This window comes from Zootoca vivipara, chromosome 11 (genome assembly GCF_963506605.1).
Source record: "Zootoca vivipara chromosome 11, rZooViv1.1, whole genome shotgun sequence".
NCBI classification, from domain to species: Eukaryota; Metazoa; Chordata; class Lepidosauria; order Squamata; family Lacertidae; genus Zootoca; species Zootoca vivipara.
The window spans coordinates 44,971,082-44,983,339 of record NC_083286.1 but is presented as its reverse complement, the minus strand read 5'-3'; the positions used below and the strand labels follow the sequence as shown (position 1 = coordinate 44,983,339).

The following is a 12,258-nucleotide window of genomic DNA, read 5'->3' as shown; positions in this document are numbered from 1 at the left end:
TGTTGTTTATTGGCGGCCGCCAGGCACGTAACAATGCAAATCGCCCTCCTGGGGAGGAGGAGGCAGGCGGGGAAGGCTGCGCAGGGCTTCCCTTCGCCGGGCCAGAGCAGAGGCGGCTGCCTGGGGCGGCTGGGAGGGAGGCGGCGGCAGCTGCGCGCCCGTGTCTGCCCGCCTGGGGTCTGTCCCCGCTCGCTCCGCAGGCTCTGCGCCTGGTGGGTCAGCCTGGCTACCGCGCAGCAGTTCTTCAGCGGCAAGCTTTACCGGTACGTCTCCCCTCCAAACTAAACTAAATATAGGGCGGCACAGAGTTGGTGTGCCGCGGGATTTTTTTTCATAGAAAAGTGTGCCGTGGCCCAAAAAAGGTTGAGAAATACTGATCTAGTCCAATCCCCTGCAATGCAGGAATCGTCTGCCCAATGTGGGCAAATGCTTCTGGATTGGTTAAACACCACTTGACTTGCTTGGTCATCAGCTGTGGTGCACAAGATCACTCGTGTAAAAAGAGAGAGAGAGAGAACCATCTCTCTCTCTCTCTCTCTCCTTACGCGAGTGATCTTGTGCACCACAGCTGATGCACTGCAGTTGAATATCAAGGGTAATTAGTAAGTAATCCAGTGATTAAGAGTGATATAGATGGGGGCAGAGTTGCCATATATCTCAGAATCAACACTAGGCATATGGGGTTTGGCCAGCTCCCAAAATCTATGAATAGAATCTATAAATAGAAGGATAAAGCAACAGAACAATTAGCTCTCATCCAGAACTAATGAAAGTCTTCTCTTTCTCCATGCCCAGTCTTTCATCTGAAATTGCATTGTGTGAACGACTGAATGATTTGTCAGAAAAAAAATCGATGTGAACCACTTTCCGTATTAGTAGGAGCAGTTCTGACTTGTGGAATAGAAGTGTCACTGGGCATGAGAGGACCCTGTTCCCACCTAAACTGGTGTTTGGGCAAACCCATAGCTGCCAAGTTTTCCCTTTTCTCGCGAGGAAGCCTATTCAGCATAAGGGAAAATCCCTTAAAAAAAGGGATAACTTGGCAGCTATGGGCAAACCTCGAGCCTGATGATGCCCCCTTCTTGTATCCTGTTTTGTTTACAGTCCTGTCAGCACTCGCCAATGGAGTTTGCTGTTGTAGAGTTTAAAATACCCTATGAGGAAAGCCTCTGTTCTGTTTGAGCAACCCTATGTAGAAGAAACCTGCAATATCCACTACGTACAGAAGCAAGAAATCAATTTATAAAGCCTCTATTCGTGAAGGAAATCAATTTAACCAGGGCTGGGAGATGACTTTGTAATTTAGAAAATGGCTCTCCATGCCTTGGCAGCTAGGAGAATTAGGGCAAAAGAACTAGCGGTAAATTGCAAAGGGGATTCACAGATTTAATTTGTACGTTTTATATGAGATCTGCAACAAAGAATATTAGTAGAACTGGATGTGGTTTTACTGTATATTTAGTGACTGTTGAATATATTGAATGTTTTAGGCTACTGCAGTAAAAGTTTATGATAATGTAGAGTTATTTAATTGTAAGGGACCAAAGGCATGCCTCATCCTTATCTCTGCCTGAAAACTACTCACTTATCATCCTTCACTAGGGATGGGCAATTGGTCACCATAGCATCTGATGCGAAGGACCCATGCACTCTCACAAGAGGCAAAGAGGTTCTTTAGAAGCACCTCAGTAGGAACAGCCATTGATGTTCCCTGCCAGAGTTCTCCCCTCCTCCTGCATCTCTGTTGCTCTGCCTCCTGTGTGAGAGCCAAGAAACAGGCAAAAAGCAGGCAAGGAAGGAATTCTGGTGGACCTCTTGTTATGGTTCATGTTGCAGGAGGAAAGGTCTTGAAGAGAGCTAACCCTGGGCTTTGACTGGTGCGGGAGTGAGTCAGTGCGCAAAACCAAAGTTGCTGAGCCTTCAGCCTTTGCTCAAGGCCAAACAGGAGCCCTGCCAAAAGATGGGGGTGGGGAGAGAGTACTGGCTAGTTGATTGGCAAGCAATGGCAGCAGCTAGGAGGAGCCTGGCAGGCAGGATTATTCTTGGGTTGGCGGCTCTCATAGATGCCAAGTTTTCCCTTTTCTCGCGAGGAAGCCTATTCAGCATAATGGAAAATCCCTGAAAAAAAGGGATAACTTGGCAGCTATGGCGGCTCTCTCTCCCAAGATGGCAGCAAGGGAGGTGGTCCTAGCACTGTCTTGGGTGAGAAGGAAAAGAGGGCCTGCAGCAAAGAGGAACCAGGAGCCAAACATATTAGCTGGCTTTGGTCAGCTGTGGCACCAACTCTGTACCCTCATGGGAGCGCTTTTGCCTGGCTGGAATGGGTCCTTGAAGATACGAGTCTCATCCATTGCTCCACCCACTTTCGCCTCTGGTCCTGCCCACCACTAACAAATGGCCCCTGGAAGTCTTCTCCATAAAGGAAGGGCATCCTCTGGGATGATGATGATGTTCCTCATCCTTGCCACAAAGCATTTCCAGTAGGCTCCACTCCAGCTTTTGCCTAGGCACTGGCCATGGGCGCACCCAGCATGGAGCAGGGGAGGCAGCTGCCCCCCCAGAAGCAAAAAAGGGAGAGTACAGCTGAAGCAAAACGGCGGCAGCGGCAGCGAAGCTGCCTCCATCGAGGGAAACCTGGACCTGGACCTGGGTTAACTTCAGCCCACACTCCTTCAAGTCACAGTGAGCCCAGCACAGAAAGTGCTGCCCCACAATGCTCCGCATCACCTCATTTGCATACATGAAGTGCTGCAGAGCATTGTGGGGCAGCACTTTCTGTGCTGGGCTCACTGTGACTTGAAGGAGTGTGGGCTGAAGTTAGCCCAGGTCCAGGTCCAGGTTTCCCTCGATGGAGGCAGCTTCGCTGCTGCTGCCTCATTTTAGTCACCGCTACCGGTAAAGGAGCGCGTGAGGCAGAAGCACAAGCGCACCACCTCGGCAATGGCTGGAAAACGGCCCCTTTCCCTCTGGGGGGCGTGGACATTGACCATGCCTCCTGGGGGATCCTGGCCATGTCATTGCCAGCCAGCCAATCAGGTGGCTGGGGGTGTGGCTGGTGTGCCCCCCCCCCTAGTTTTGATCCTGGGTACGCCCATGGCACTGGCATTTTCATTTCTTTATTTCGTGGGTTGGCAGCCCTGCACCGAGACTGTGCGTCTTAAGTGAGACTTCAAGCTTTGCTTCTTTGGGTTTTAGCTGTGCCCCTGGCTGAAATCCAGCCCAGGCACGGCGCCAGTCCCAGGCACAGCTGAGCTGCCTTGGCCCAGCCAGTACTCAGACACTCCTAGGGTGTAAATAAACCCTTTCCCTGACAGGCCCAAGGATCTCTGCAGCCTCTCCCGGAGAAAAATAATAATATTCTGGAGCCCATTCCTTGTTTTATTATGTAAATCCTTTTAACACGCAAGCCAATTTCCCCCTTTAAAAATGAGCCTTTTTAAAAAACCGAGGTAGCATAAAATACAGTGCGCTGGCCAAATACAAAAGAGGGCCAGGGTTCTTTAAACAGAATTGCAAACCAGAAAAAAGTATGAGGTGGGTCAGGCAAAGAGAGGAAAATGGGGTGTTGTTTTAAAACCAAAACAATGACTTGTGTGGCTTATTCCAAGGATTCTACCAATTCCCTAGTAAAGTACAAGGAACTGTTAAGCTTTCAAGAAGTGTAGCACAGTGCCTAAAGTTGCTCCCAGACAACCTGTTTATTGAGCATTTATCCTGATTTGTTTGCAGAGAGGTCGATCAGTTAATCACATGCCTTGAGACACACATGTCTCAAGGCGATGTACGTAATCCAATAAAAACAGCACAGAAAATAGCAACAGATACATTTTAAAACAGTACCAAGTAGACACCCCTGGCAGAGACCCCTGCATCCAGCTGGGAAGTCAGGTCAAAAAAAAAAATGTCCTCAATTGTTTGTTTGAGAGCCTGTCGTATTTCGACAGGAATGTTGTTCCACAGTACAGGGAAAGCCACACTTTAAAAGCCCAGCTCCAAGTTACTGTGGTTAGACAATGTTGTACCAAGCAAATGTTATCCCACACTTTCCAGTGCATTTCGTCCTCACTTTACTTAGTGCAGAAAGTCCAATTTTGGGGGTAGCGGGTGGGGAGAGAGAGTGGGTTTGTTGCACAAGAACACTAAATCAGCTGTAATTGCAAAACCCGAATTTGCTAGTAGGTGATCAAGTCCCGTCCGAAAATGGCAACGGTCTAGAGCAGGGTCCCCAAACTAAGGCCCGGGGGCCGGATGCGGCCCAATCGCCTTCTAAATCCGGCCCGCGGATGGCCTGGGAATCAGCATGTTTTTACATGAGTAGAATGTGTTCCTTTTATTTAAAATGCATCTCTGGGTTATTTGTGGGGCCTGCCTAGTGTTTTTACATGAGTAGAATGTGCCCTTTTATTTAAAATGCATCTCTGGGTTATTTGTGGGGCATAGGAATTCATTCATATTTTTTTTTCAAAATATAGTCCGGCCCCCCACAAGGTCTGAGGGACAGTGGACCGGCCCCCTGCTGAAAAATAGAGGCACCCTAGAATGGAACTTCACGTTGTCTTGGCGGACCCAGGTCTGCTGAGATCATGAATGTGCGGCTGTCGGAAGAGGGCCATTGTCAAAGAAAGTTTGTGAGCAGGATGGAATGAGTGCTTAACGCCTGCTGGTTCTAAAAATTCCTCCAAAGGCTGTTCATCGCCCTGGCCAGACTTGTCTCTGGAATTAGAGTCCAGCTTGGTAGTGCTGTGTTGTGAGCTTTCTGCAGATTGGGGGGGGGGGGGTCATGATGTTAGGTGACCTAAGCATCTGGCTGGCCGTCTTTCAGTCTGCTCAAAAAAGGGGTCATCCTATTTATAATGCAGTGAGGTTGGTGCCGCTGTTCTTTGAAACGGTATCATGAGAGGCATCCCATAGATTCTCTAAAAATAACAGTGTGATTAGCTTGCTAATGCACTGATCTTTGCCACTCTAGTAATCTCAAATTTGCCCCCTTTTTGCTTCTGCTCTGCACCGGGTTCACTGAATAAAAAGAGCACTTTGGCTGCAATCGCAGCCTCTGAAACTCAGAAGATATCTTGCACGACATTCCTGAGCATGTGGACTGACTCAGAAGTAAGTTCTACTGAGTTTTGTCGGGATTACTGCCCATAGAATTGCAGCCTTAACTTATTTTTATTTTTCCTAAAGTTATGTTCAGCGGAACCCATTTGATAACTCAGAAGCTATTATGGATAGTTTGTAGGGAACACCATAAAAGTCACCCATTGCGTGAAGACTCGTTTCTCCTCCAAACAACCTGCTTATTGCGCATTCCTCTGCTTGCACAGAACTTATGCGGAGGTTGGATATATTTGGTCTTCGCTGATCATTTGTTCCAATTTGTTTGCGGGGAGGTCATACCACAATGAGCATTCCTCCTGAATGGCTTGTGGAGTGTTTATACACCTTGCCATTGTTCATCCATCGGCTCATCCCACACTTTCAGTGAATTTCCCCATCACTCTCCTAACTGGAAAAAGTCGATTTCTTTTCTTTTTGAGTGAATTTGTTGCATTAGGGCAATAGAGCCCTTTAATCTGCTTCAACTCTGCAAACTTAACTTTCCTGGCATGTGCTTGAATCTCTCTCACTAAATACTGACGATCTGGAGGCACCCTTAAAGTCCAGTGTTCCAGCACTGCAAACTATACCTGTTGACAGGTAGGTAGCCGTGTTGGTCTGGATCGAAGTAAAATAAAAAAAATTCCTTCAGTAGCACCTTAAAGACCAACTAAGTTTTTATTTTGGTATGAGCTTTCGTGTGCATGCACACTTCTTCAGATACAGTGAAATGGAAGTTCTTTCTGCAAAAATACCTGTTGAAATTGCCTTTTTTTTACATAGCTTTTAAAGATGCACCAGCCTTGGCCTCTTTTTAACCATTTGTCCTCATGCTGCAACAGGGGTGGCCAGAGGCAAAATAGGACTGGGCACCTTAATAAAAACATAGAATTGTAGAGTTGGAAGGGATTCTGAGGGTCATCTAGCCCAACCCCCCTGCAATGTAGGAACCTGCCCACAGCCGTCCCTGGAGGGACTCGAACCACCAACCTTCTGGTAACCAGCCAGATGCACTGACCCTTTGTGCCACTGGGGGGGGGGAACTGCACCTTGTATAGTTGTGCAGAATTTCAGCAGGTGTAGCTTGTGTGGCAAGTATACCACCCTACAAAGGCATAGGACAAAAGAGGTGGAGGGGCACAGAAATTTCCACCCAGAAATGTCCTGATTCATCACATGATCTTCTGACTTTCCTATAAAAAAAGTTCATTCAAATAGTTTATGCCAGTTCTTTCTGCAAAATGGATTAATCTGCTCCAGACTTTTAAAGACAACCCCTAAAACAGAAATTTAACATGAATTTTACTACCTTTATTGTTGTTCTGTTAATGGTTCTCTTGGCTTTGCAGCTTTTATCCATTTCCGCAGTCACTCAATCAATCAATCAATCAATCAGTAGCTGAACTGGGTTCTACACAGTGGCAAAAACAAATTAAACCAAAAAAGCCACACAAAGAAAAATGCAAAAAAAACCCAAAAGCACCAAATATAAGCTCCAAATATCTAATTGGAAGCGGGGGATTCAAATCAGAAATGGAACACACTAATTAGAAGCGGAGGACTAAAAACGGAGCACATTCGGCTTCCCAAAAAAAGTTTGCGAACCGGAACAGTCACTTCTGGGCAGGGTGGATTTGATTTAAATCAATCTGATTTAAATCACGATTTAAATCACGATTTAAATCACTAGTCAGTAAGGCTTGATTTAAATCATAGTTTTCTACATAAAGACTAATTCTTGCTGGTATAACTTTAATATGCAAGTAGATGAAGATTTTTAGAATAACAACTTTTCATATTAGTTTTTTTATCCCCAGTTTAATGGGTTATTCATATTTGGACAACTTTACTGTTGTACTTAGGAAGGAGAAAAATAATCATTACCTTAATAATAACAATTTAAATAGATTTATTCAACTGAAACAATAACATTACAGCATATGTTATTTGCTTAAACAAACATCCATGTTTGTTAACTAATTTGGCTAAACAAAAACAATATATATATATTTTAAGAAACTTAGACTCTCAGCCCAGCTTACACATGAAAAACGTAAATACTGTCCACTCCAAACAATCAGAAAAATATTGTTTCTATTCTATTCACTGAACTTCTTGAAACTTAGCACTGAAGGGGTTGTTTCTGTATTTATAGGTTTGTAGAACAATAGGATTAAGGTCTTTTTCTCAACTCTGTTCATGTTATAACATTTTTGCTGTGAAGAAGAGGCATGTGATCTCTGTTGAGTCAAATTCAGTTTTGAGAACTGCAAAAGTAAACCAAGCATCTGTGATAATATCCTGTAGGCAGAGATACTGCCCAATAATCTTACAAAAACCTCTGGAAGAGCATGACATTGTGAATGGATTAATGGAATTTATTTACCCAAAAAATTAAACATATACAACCTTATTCTACATAATTAAAAAAACTAATCTTTATTTCATGATGGAATAACCTTTGGATGGTAATATATTTTCCCCAAAAAGCATTTTATTTTAAAAAATCCAATTTAAATCAAAAAAATCGATTTAAATCAAAAAAATCCGATTTAAATCAAAAAAATCCGATTTTTTTGATTTTTTTAAAAAAATCATTGATTTTTATCCACCCTGCTTCTGGGTTTGCAGCGTTCGGGTTCCAAGTTGTTCGAGAACTAAGCTGTTCGAAAACCAAGGTACCACTGTATTATTTTTTGCATGTCTTGAATCTGATCAGTAAGTAGCATTTCCACAGCGTTGTGTAGCTACAACGGGCCCGATCCAATCGCCATCTGCATTCTTCCTACCCCTTCTTACTTGCATTGCTCAGTTTTCTACTGCCAACACTCTTTCTTGTTGAAGAGTTCTGTGTCTCTAAATGTGCACATGAGACTCCAGCTCAACACTGAGGCTTCTCAGGGCACCCTTTATATTGTGTGTGCATTATGGTATTGAGGCGGTTATACACAATACTGCTTGTGCCTGCAAAAGTGTAGGGGCAGGCATGCTGCTTTGATACTGCTTTGTTGCTAATCCTGGAGGGTGTGGGTTTTTGGTCCTGTTTTAGTTGCCCTATAAAGCAAGAACACCGCCTCCAGATGGCAATAATGCATAAAGTTGGGGAAAGCATTGCAAAACAACTCATAGAGTTGAATGATGTGCGGATGGCTTGGTATCCATCCATTACTACTGCACTATTACTGTGTCAAAGACATCTTGCAAAACACACCACAAACCCCCACTGCCACCGGTTTGTTCTGTTTTAATGCACCATGAATCAGGTTCCTTAGTCCATCGGTAACTATAAACCTCCCTTCATGGGTCTACAATGAGTTTAATTTTTTTAAAGATATAAGTTCCCAAAAAAAACCGATGCATTTTTGCTAGGGGTGATGGGAAATGAAATTTAAAAAGTAGACCAAAGACTGTTCATGTATGCTACGGTGGCTGCGAGAAAATTAATAGCCCAAAAATGGAAATCCCAAGAGTTACCTTTGATTGCGGAATGGCGAGTGAAGATGTTGGATTATATGGGAATGGCTAAACTGACATGCAGAATTCAAGATCAGGATGATACAAAATTCAAAAAAGAGTAGGGTAAATTTGTGGGTTATGTAAAGGGCAATTATAAGAATCTAAAGACACTGGCAGGATTGAAATAGACCCTACAATATTGATTTGGTACTGAAAAGTTGTAAAATGTGCGAGTAGATTGAAATAGATTTCCTGCCGAGGGGGTGGGGGAGTCAAAGCTTGGCATATATGTGGATTATAATTTGTTTGATGTTAATGAACTTGAGAAAATAATAAAAATTTATCTGAAAAAAAATAAAATAAATAAACCTCCCTTCATGTTCCTTTGTCTCATCCTTGCTTTGCTCTCCAAACATTTGCATGTATAAAGGCTATGTAGAAATGTGTCCCTGTGATGAGATTCTTGACAAACTGCATTTGCTCTTTAAAAAGGAATCTTTGTCTGTTTGAAGAGGAAAGAGAGATGACTTGCAGCACATTCCTAAGGGCCAAGCTATGCTTTGGCTATGCTGATGAAGCTTTTCCTAACTTGGTGCCCTCCAGATATTATGGACGACAACTTCCCATCAGCTGCAGCCAACATAGTCAATGCTCAAGGGATGATGAGACTAGTAGTTCAGCCACATCTGGAAGCCACCAGGGCAGGGAACGCTAAATTGGGTCAGTATGTGCTCCTCGTTTTAGAAGTTGTCCATTATGTGACCATAATCGCCGTCTAAAGGCTAGCCAGGAATTCAGTATGTGCAGTGAGGTCCAGAACACTTTGGTTTTGAATGCAAAAAAAAAAAAAAAAAGAACAGGAAAAGAGTTTTGTGCATCTCTTTTAAGCATAGCGGAGCTTGATCTAATGAGGAGAATTCTGACATTGCTGGCATTTAGCCACTTGCCATTGGCCTCTGCTGTCAGCTGTGGGAGAGGAATAGCTGTGAGGCCTGAGGGCTTTTGCAACTGTGGAAGTTTGTGGAGGGATTTAATTCCTTCCAGCTGGCGAAGAGCTCTGTCTCGTTTCCATTGGGCAAGGGAAAGCCTTCAAAATCGGTCCCATTATGTGGAAATCTGTGTGCATTTCATTTTTCAAGGGCAAGAACTGAGACGCGCTTACTTCTGTTTTCTTTTTTGCTGTTGCAAGTCTTGCCATGGGTTGTTTGGGGATAATGCATAAATATATTTGCAAAGGACAGCACGAAAGTCTTTTCCCTAGGGGAAAAAAGTGCAAAATGGAATTAAGTTCTTAACCCTTCTTTTACACGATATAATAGCAGATACCCACAAACATTGTTCATGGCTTTATTTGGAATAGATTGCGCTCATTCTCATACAAATTGTCAGTTGCACAGTTATCTACGGTTGTACACTCTGGAAACTTTCTGGATCGACGGTTGTGCATGTGACTGCCTTTGAAGGCCATTTGAAAGCTTCAGCTAATGCAGTCCATAGTTGTCAGAACAGCAACTGCTAAAGCCAGATGGGATCATGTAATACAGATTCTGAAAGATCTAGCTTGGCTGCCCAATCAGCTCCAAATCCCAATTCAAGGTGGTGGAACTTTAATGGGTTGGGACCAAAATACCTGAAGGACTGGCTCTCCCTTTCCTAATCTGCCTGTGTCTTAAGAGCTCCAAGTCTCATACAAGGCAAAGAGGGGCAGAGCCTTCTCTGCAGTGTCACCCCATCTGTGGAATGCTCTACAAAGGGATTGTAACGGCTGCATTCACCTTGTTTTTATATGGTCCTTTGCTGACCTTTTTTCACGGGCATTATATTGTGTTTCCGTGTTAATGTTGTTGTTTATTATTACTATGTTGTACACTAAGTGATGTTTTTAAAAATAAAGTATTAGGTGGTTTATAAATGCTTATAAATAAACAAATTGTGAGAAGAATTGAAACATTGCTAAAGTCCATTGATTTCACCTGGAAAGATTTAGGTTGGTGTTCTCTCCGAAATCAGCAGGATATAAAAGTACTTAATTTTCGCTGGATCATATCCACTGTATTCTTATTCTCTGAAATTGGCTAGACAGACATCATATATCTGTACTAGTTTAATAGTCCCTGCCCACCCCTTGCCAGGAAATGATAGTTATATGGGTAGGGCAGATGGATCGCTAATGGAATCTGGCCCATCTTCACCCAGCTACAATCCCCGGACTTCTTTGTTGACAGTTATACCATTATTAAACCGATATAGCTCATGGAAATTATTCATTTCCTGCAGTAATTCCTGGCCCAGTAGCCTCCCTCCAAGAGTGGGATTTACATAATAGGCAGTAAAATTTTACAAGGCAATAACGTTTATTATAATCTCCTCCTCAACTCCATCCAGCCACCCAATAAACTAGGAGACAGGTGAAACAGAATTTCACAGCTTACAAGTGGTTAATGTAATGAGCTTGCCAATTGTCTCTTTTTACAGTTGTGGAATCCAGAGGCATGGATCTTCGACTCTTGCTGTTTATTCTGGCACTGGTGTCTGTGAGTGATTCCTTCTCCACAAGCAAGGGTGAGTGTTGGTGAAGAAAAGCTTTTGAGGCACTGTTGCTAAGCTCCGTGTGATGTACTTGACGGAAGATATTTGCTCACCATAGTTTTCATGCTAGGGGCTGCTGTTTCTACCTTGCTTGGGTCAATGATTTAGCACTGAACCGTACTTCAGAGAGCACTTCTCCTCATAGGAACCTGCCTTATTGGTTGAGGTCATCATCAAGAGACACGGCCAGTGTACCCTAGAGATAGGGTTGCCAGACTCAATAGTGGACAGGACTTCTGTGCCTTTAATTGCCCTGCTCTCTTTTGAGTCTGGAAACCTTAAAGAGAAACCAGCAGACCCTTTGCTTGGAAATTAAACAAAGGCTCTGCTGGTTTCTCTTTAAGGTTTCCAGACTCAAAAGAGAGCAGGGCAATTAAAGGCACAGAAGTCCTGTCCTCTATTGAGTCTGACAACCCTACCTAGAGAACAGGAGCTGGAAACCATCTGCAACTGAGTATGGGGCCTTTTCAGTGGTGACTCCAGGGTTACGGACTGACCTCCAAGATTGTGTACTTCCCTGCCTGTTTTTTTAAGTGATTTTGTAAAAGCTCATTTATCGGTAAAACCTGGTGGCATTAAGACCTACAAGTTGTTTTTGTTTTCATTTTTGTGCTTTTCATTTTGAGAGCTAAGGTGAGGTATCTGGAAAAGATATATGTATATATCAAGTTCTGATATATTGTGAGGCGACAGCCTCATCCTCTAATCGTCTCAGACTTTTCCCTAATCAAAAGCTGCTTTTCATCACAGGAATTCTTTCTTCTTTTAATGGGCAGCCAGACCGCAAAAGGGGGAGTTACAGGGGGGAAATGGGCAGTTCAAAAATTCAAGTCATGGTGATGTAATAAGTGATAACATTGTGAAAAGTGCTTCCCTGCAGACTCCATTGCTACAATTTGAGTATTTATACGTTTTACAAACAGTAGCTGTGGAGATGAGTTAAATATACATCTATCTGTGTATGACATTTAGTTGGGACTTTGGTTGACTAAAATGGAATATATTTGTGGAATCGGTAGCTTCTGCCTTCCTTACAGTTCCTAGATTCATGGTTTTGGGGCAAAATTGGGGCCATGATCTTCTGGAGGCTATTTCCAGAGGGGTAGCCATATTGTA

At 43.5% G+C, this 12,258-nt stretch overlaps 1 protein-coding gene across 3 annotated transcripts in view; it reads left to right on the top strand.

Moving 5' to 3' along the window:
* The window catches only part of GHR (growth hormone receptor), a 103,265-nt gene that overhangs the window by 44,130 nt on the left and 46,877 nt on the right, over window positions 1–12,258 (top strand). For 2 of the 3 annotated variants that reach the window (XM_035100741.2, XM_035100740.2), the window contains exon 2: window positions 11,029–11,115. In XM_035100741.2, coding sequence (XP_034956632.2) covers window positions 11,046–11,115 — 70 coding nt within the window. In that variant the 5' untranslated portion in view covers window positions 11,029–11,045. Of the gene's footprint in view, window positions 1–7,620; window positions 9,274–11,028; window positions 11,116–12,258 lie in introns of those variants that run through there. The other variant, XM_035100739.2, reaches the window with a different exon arrangement.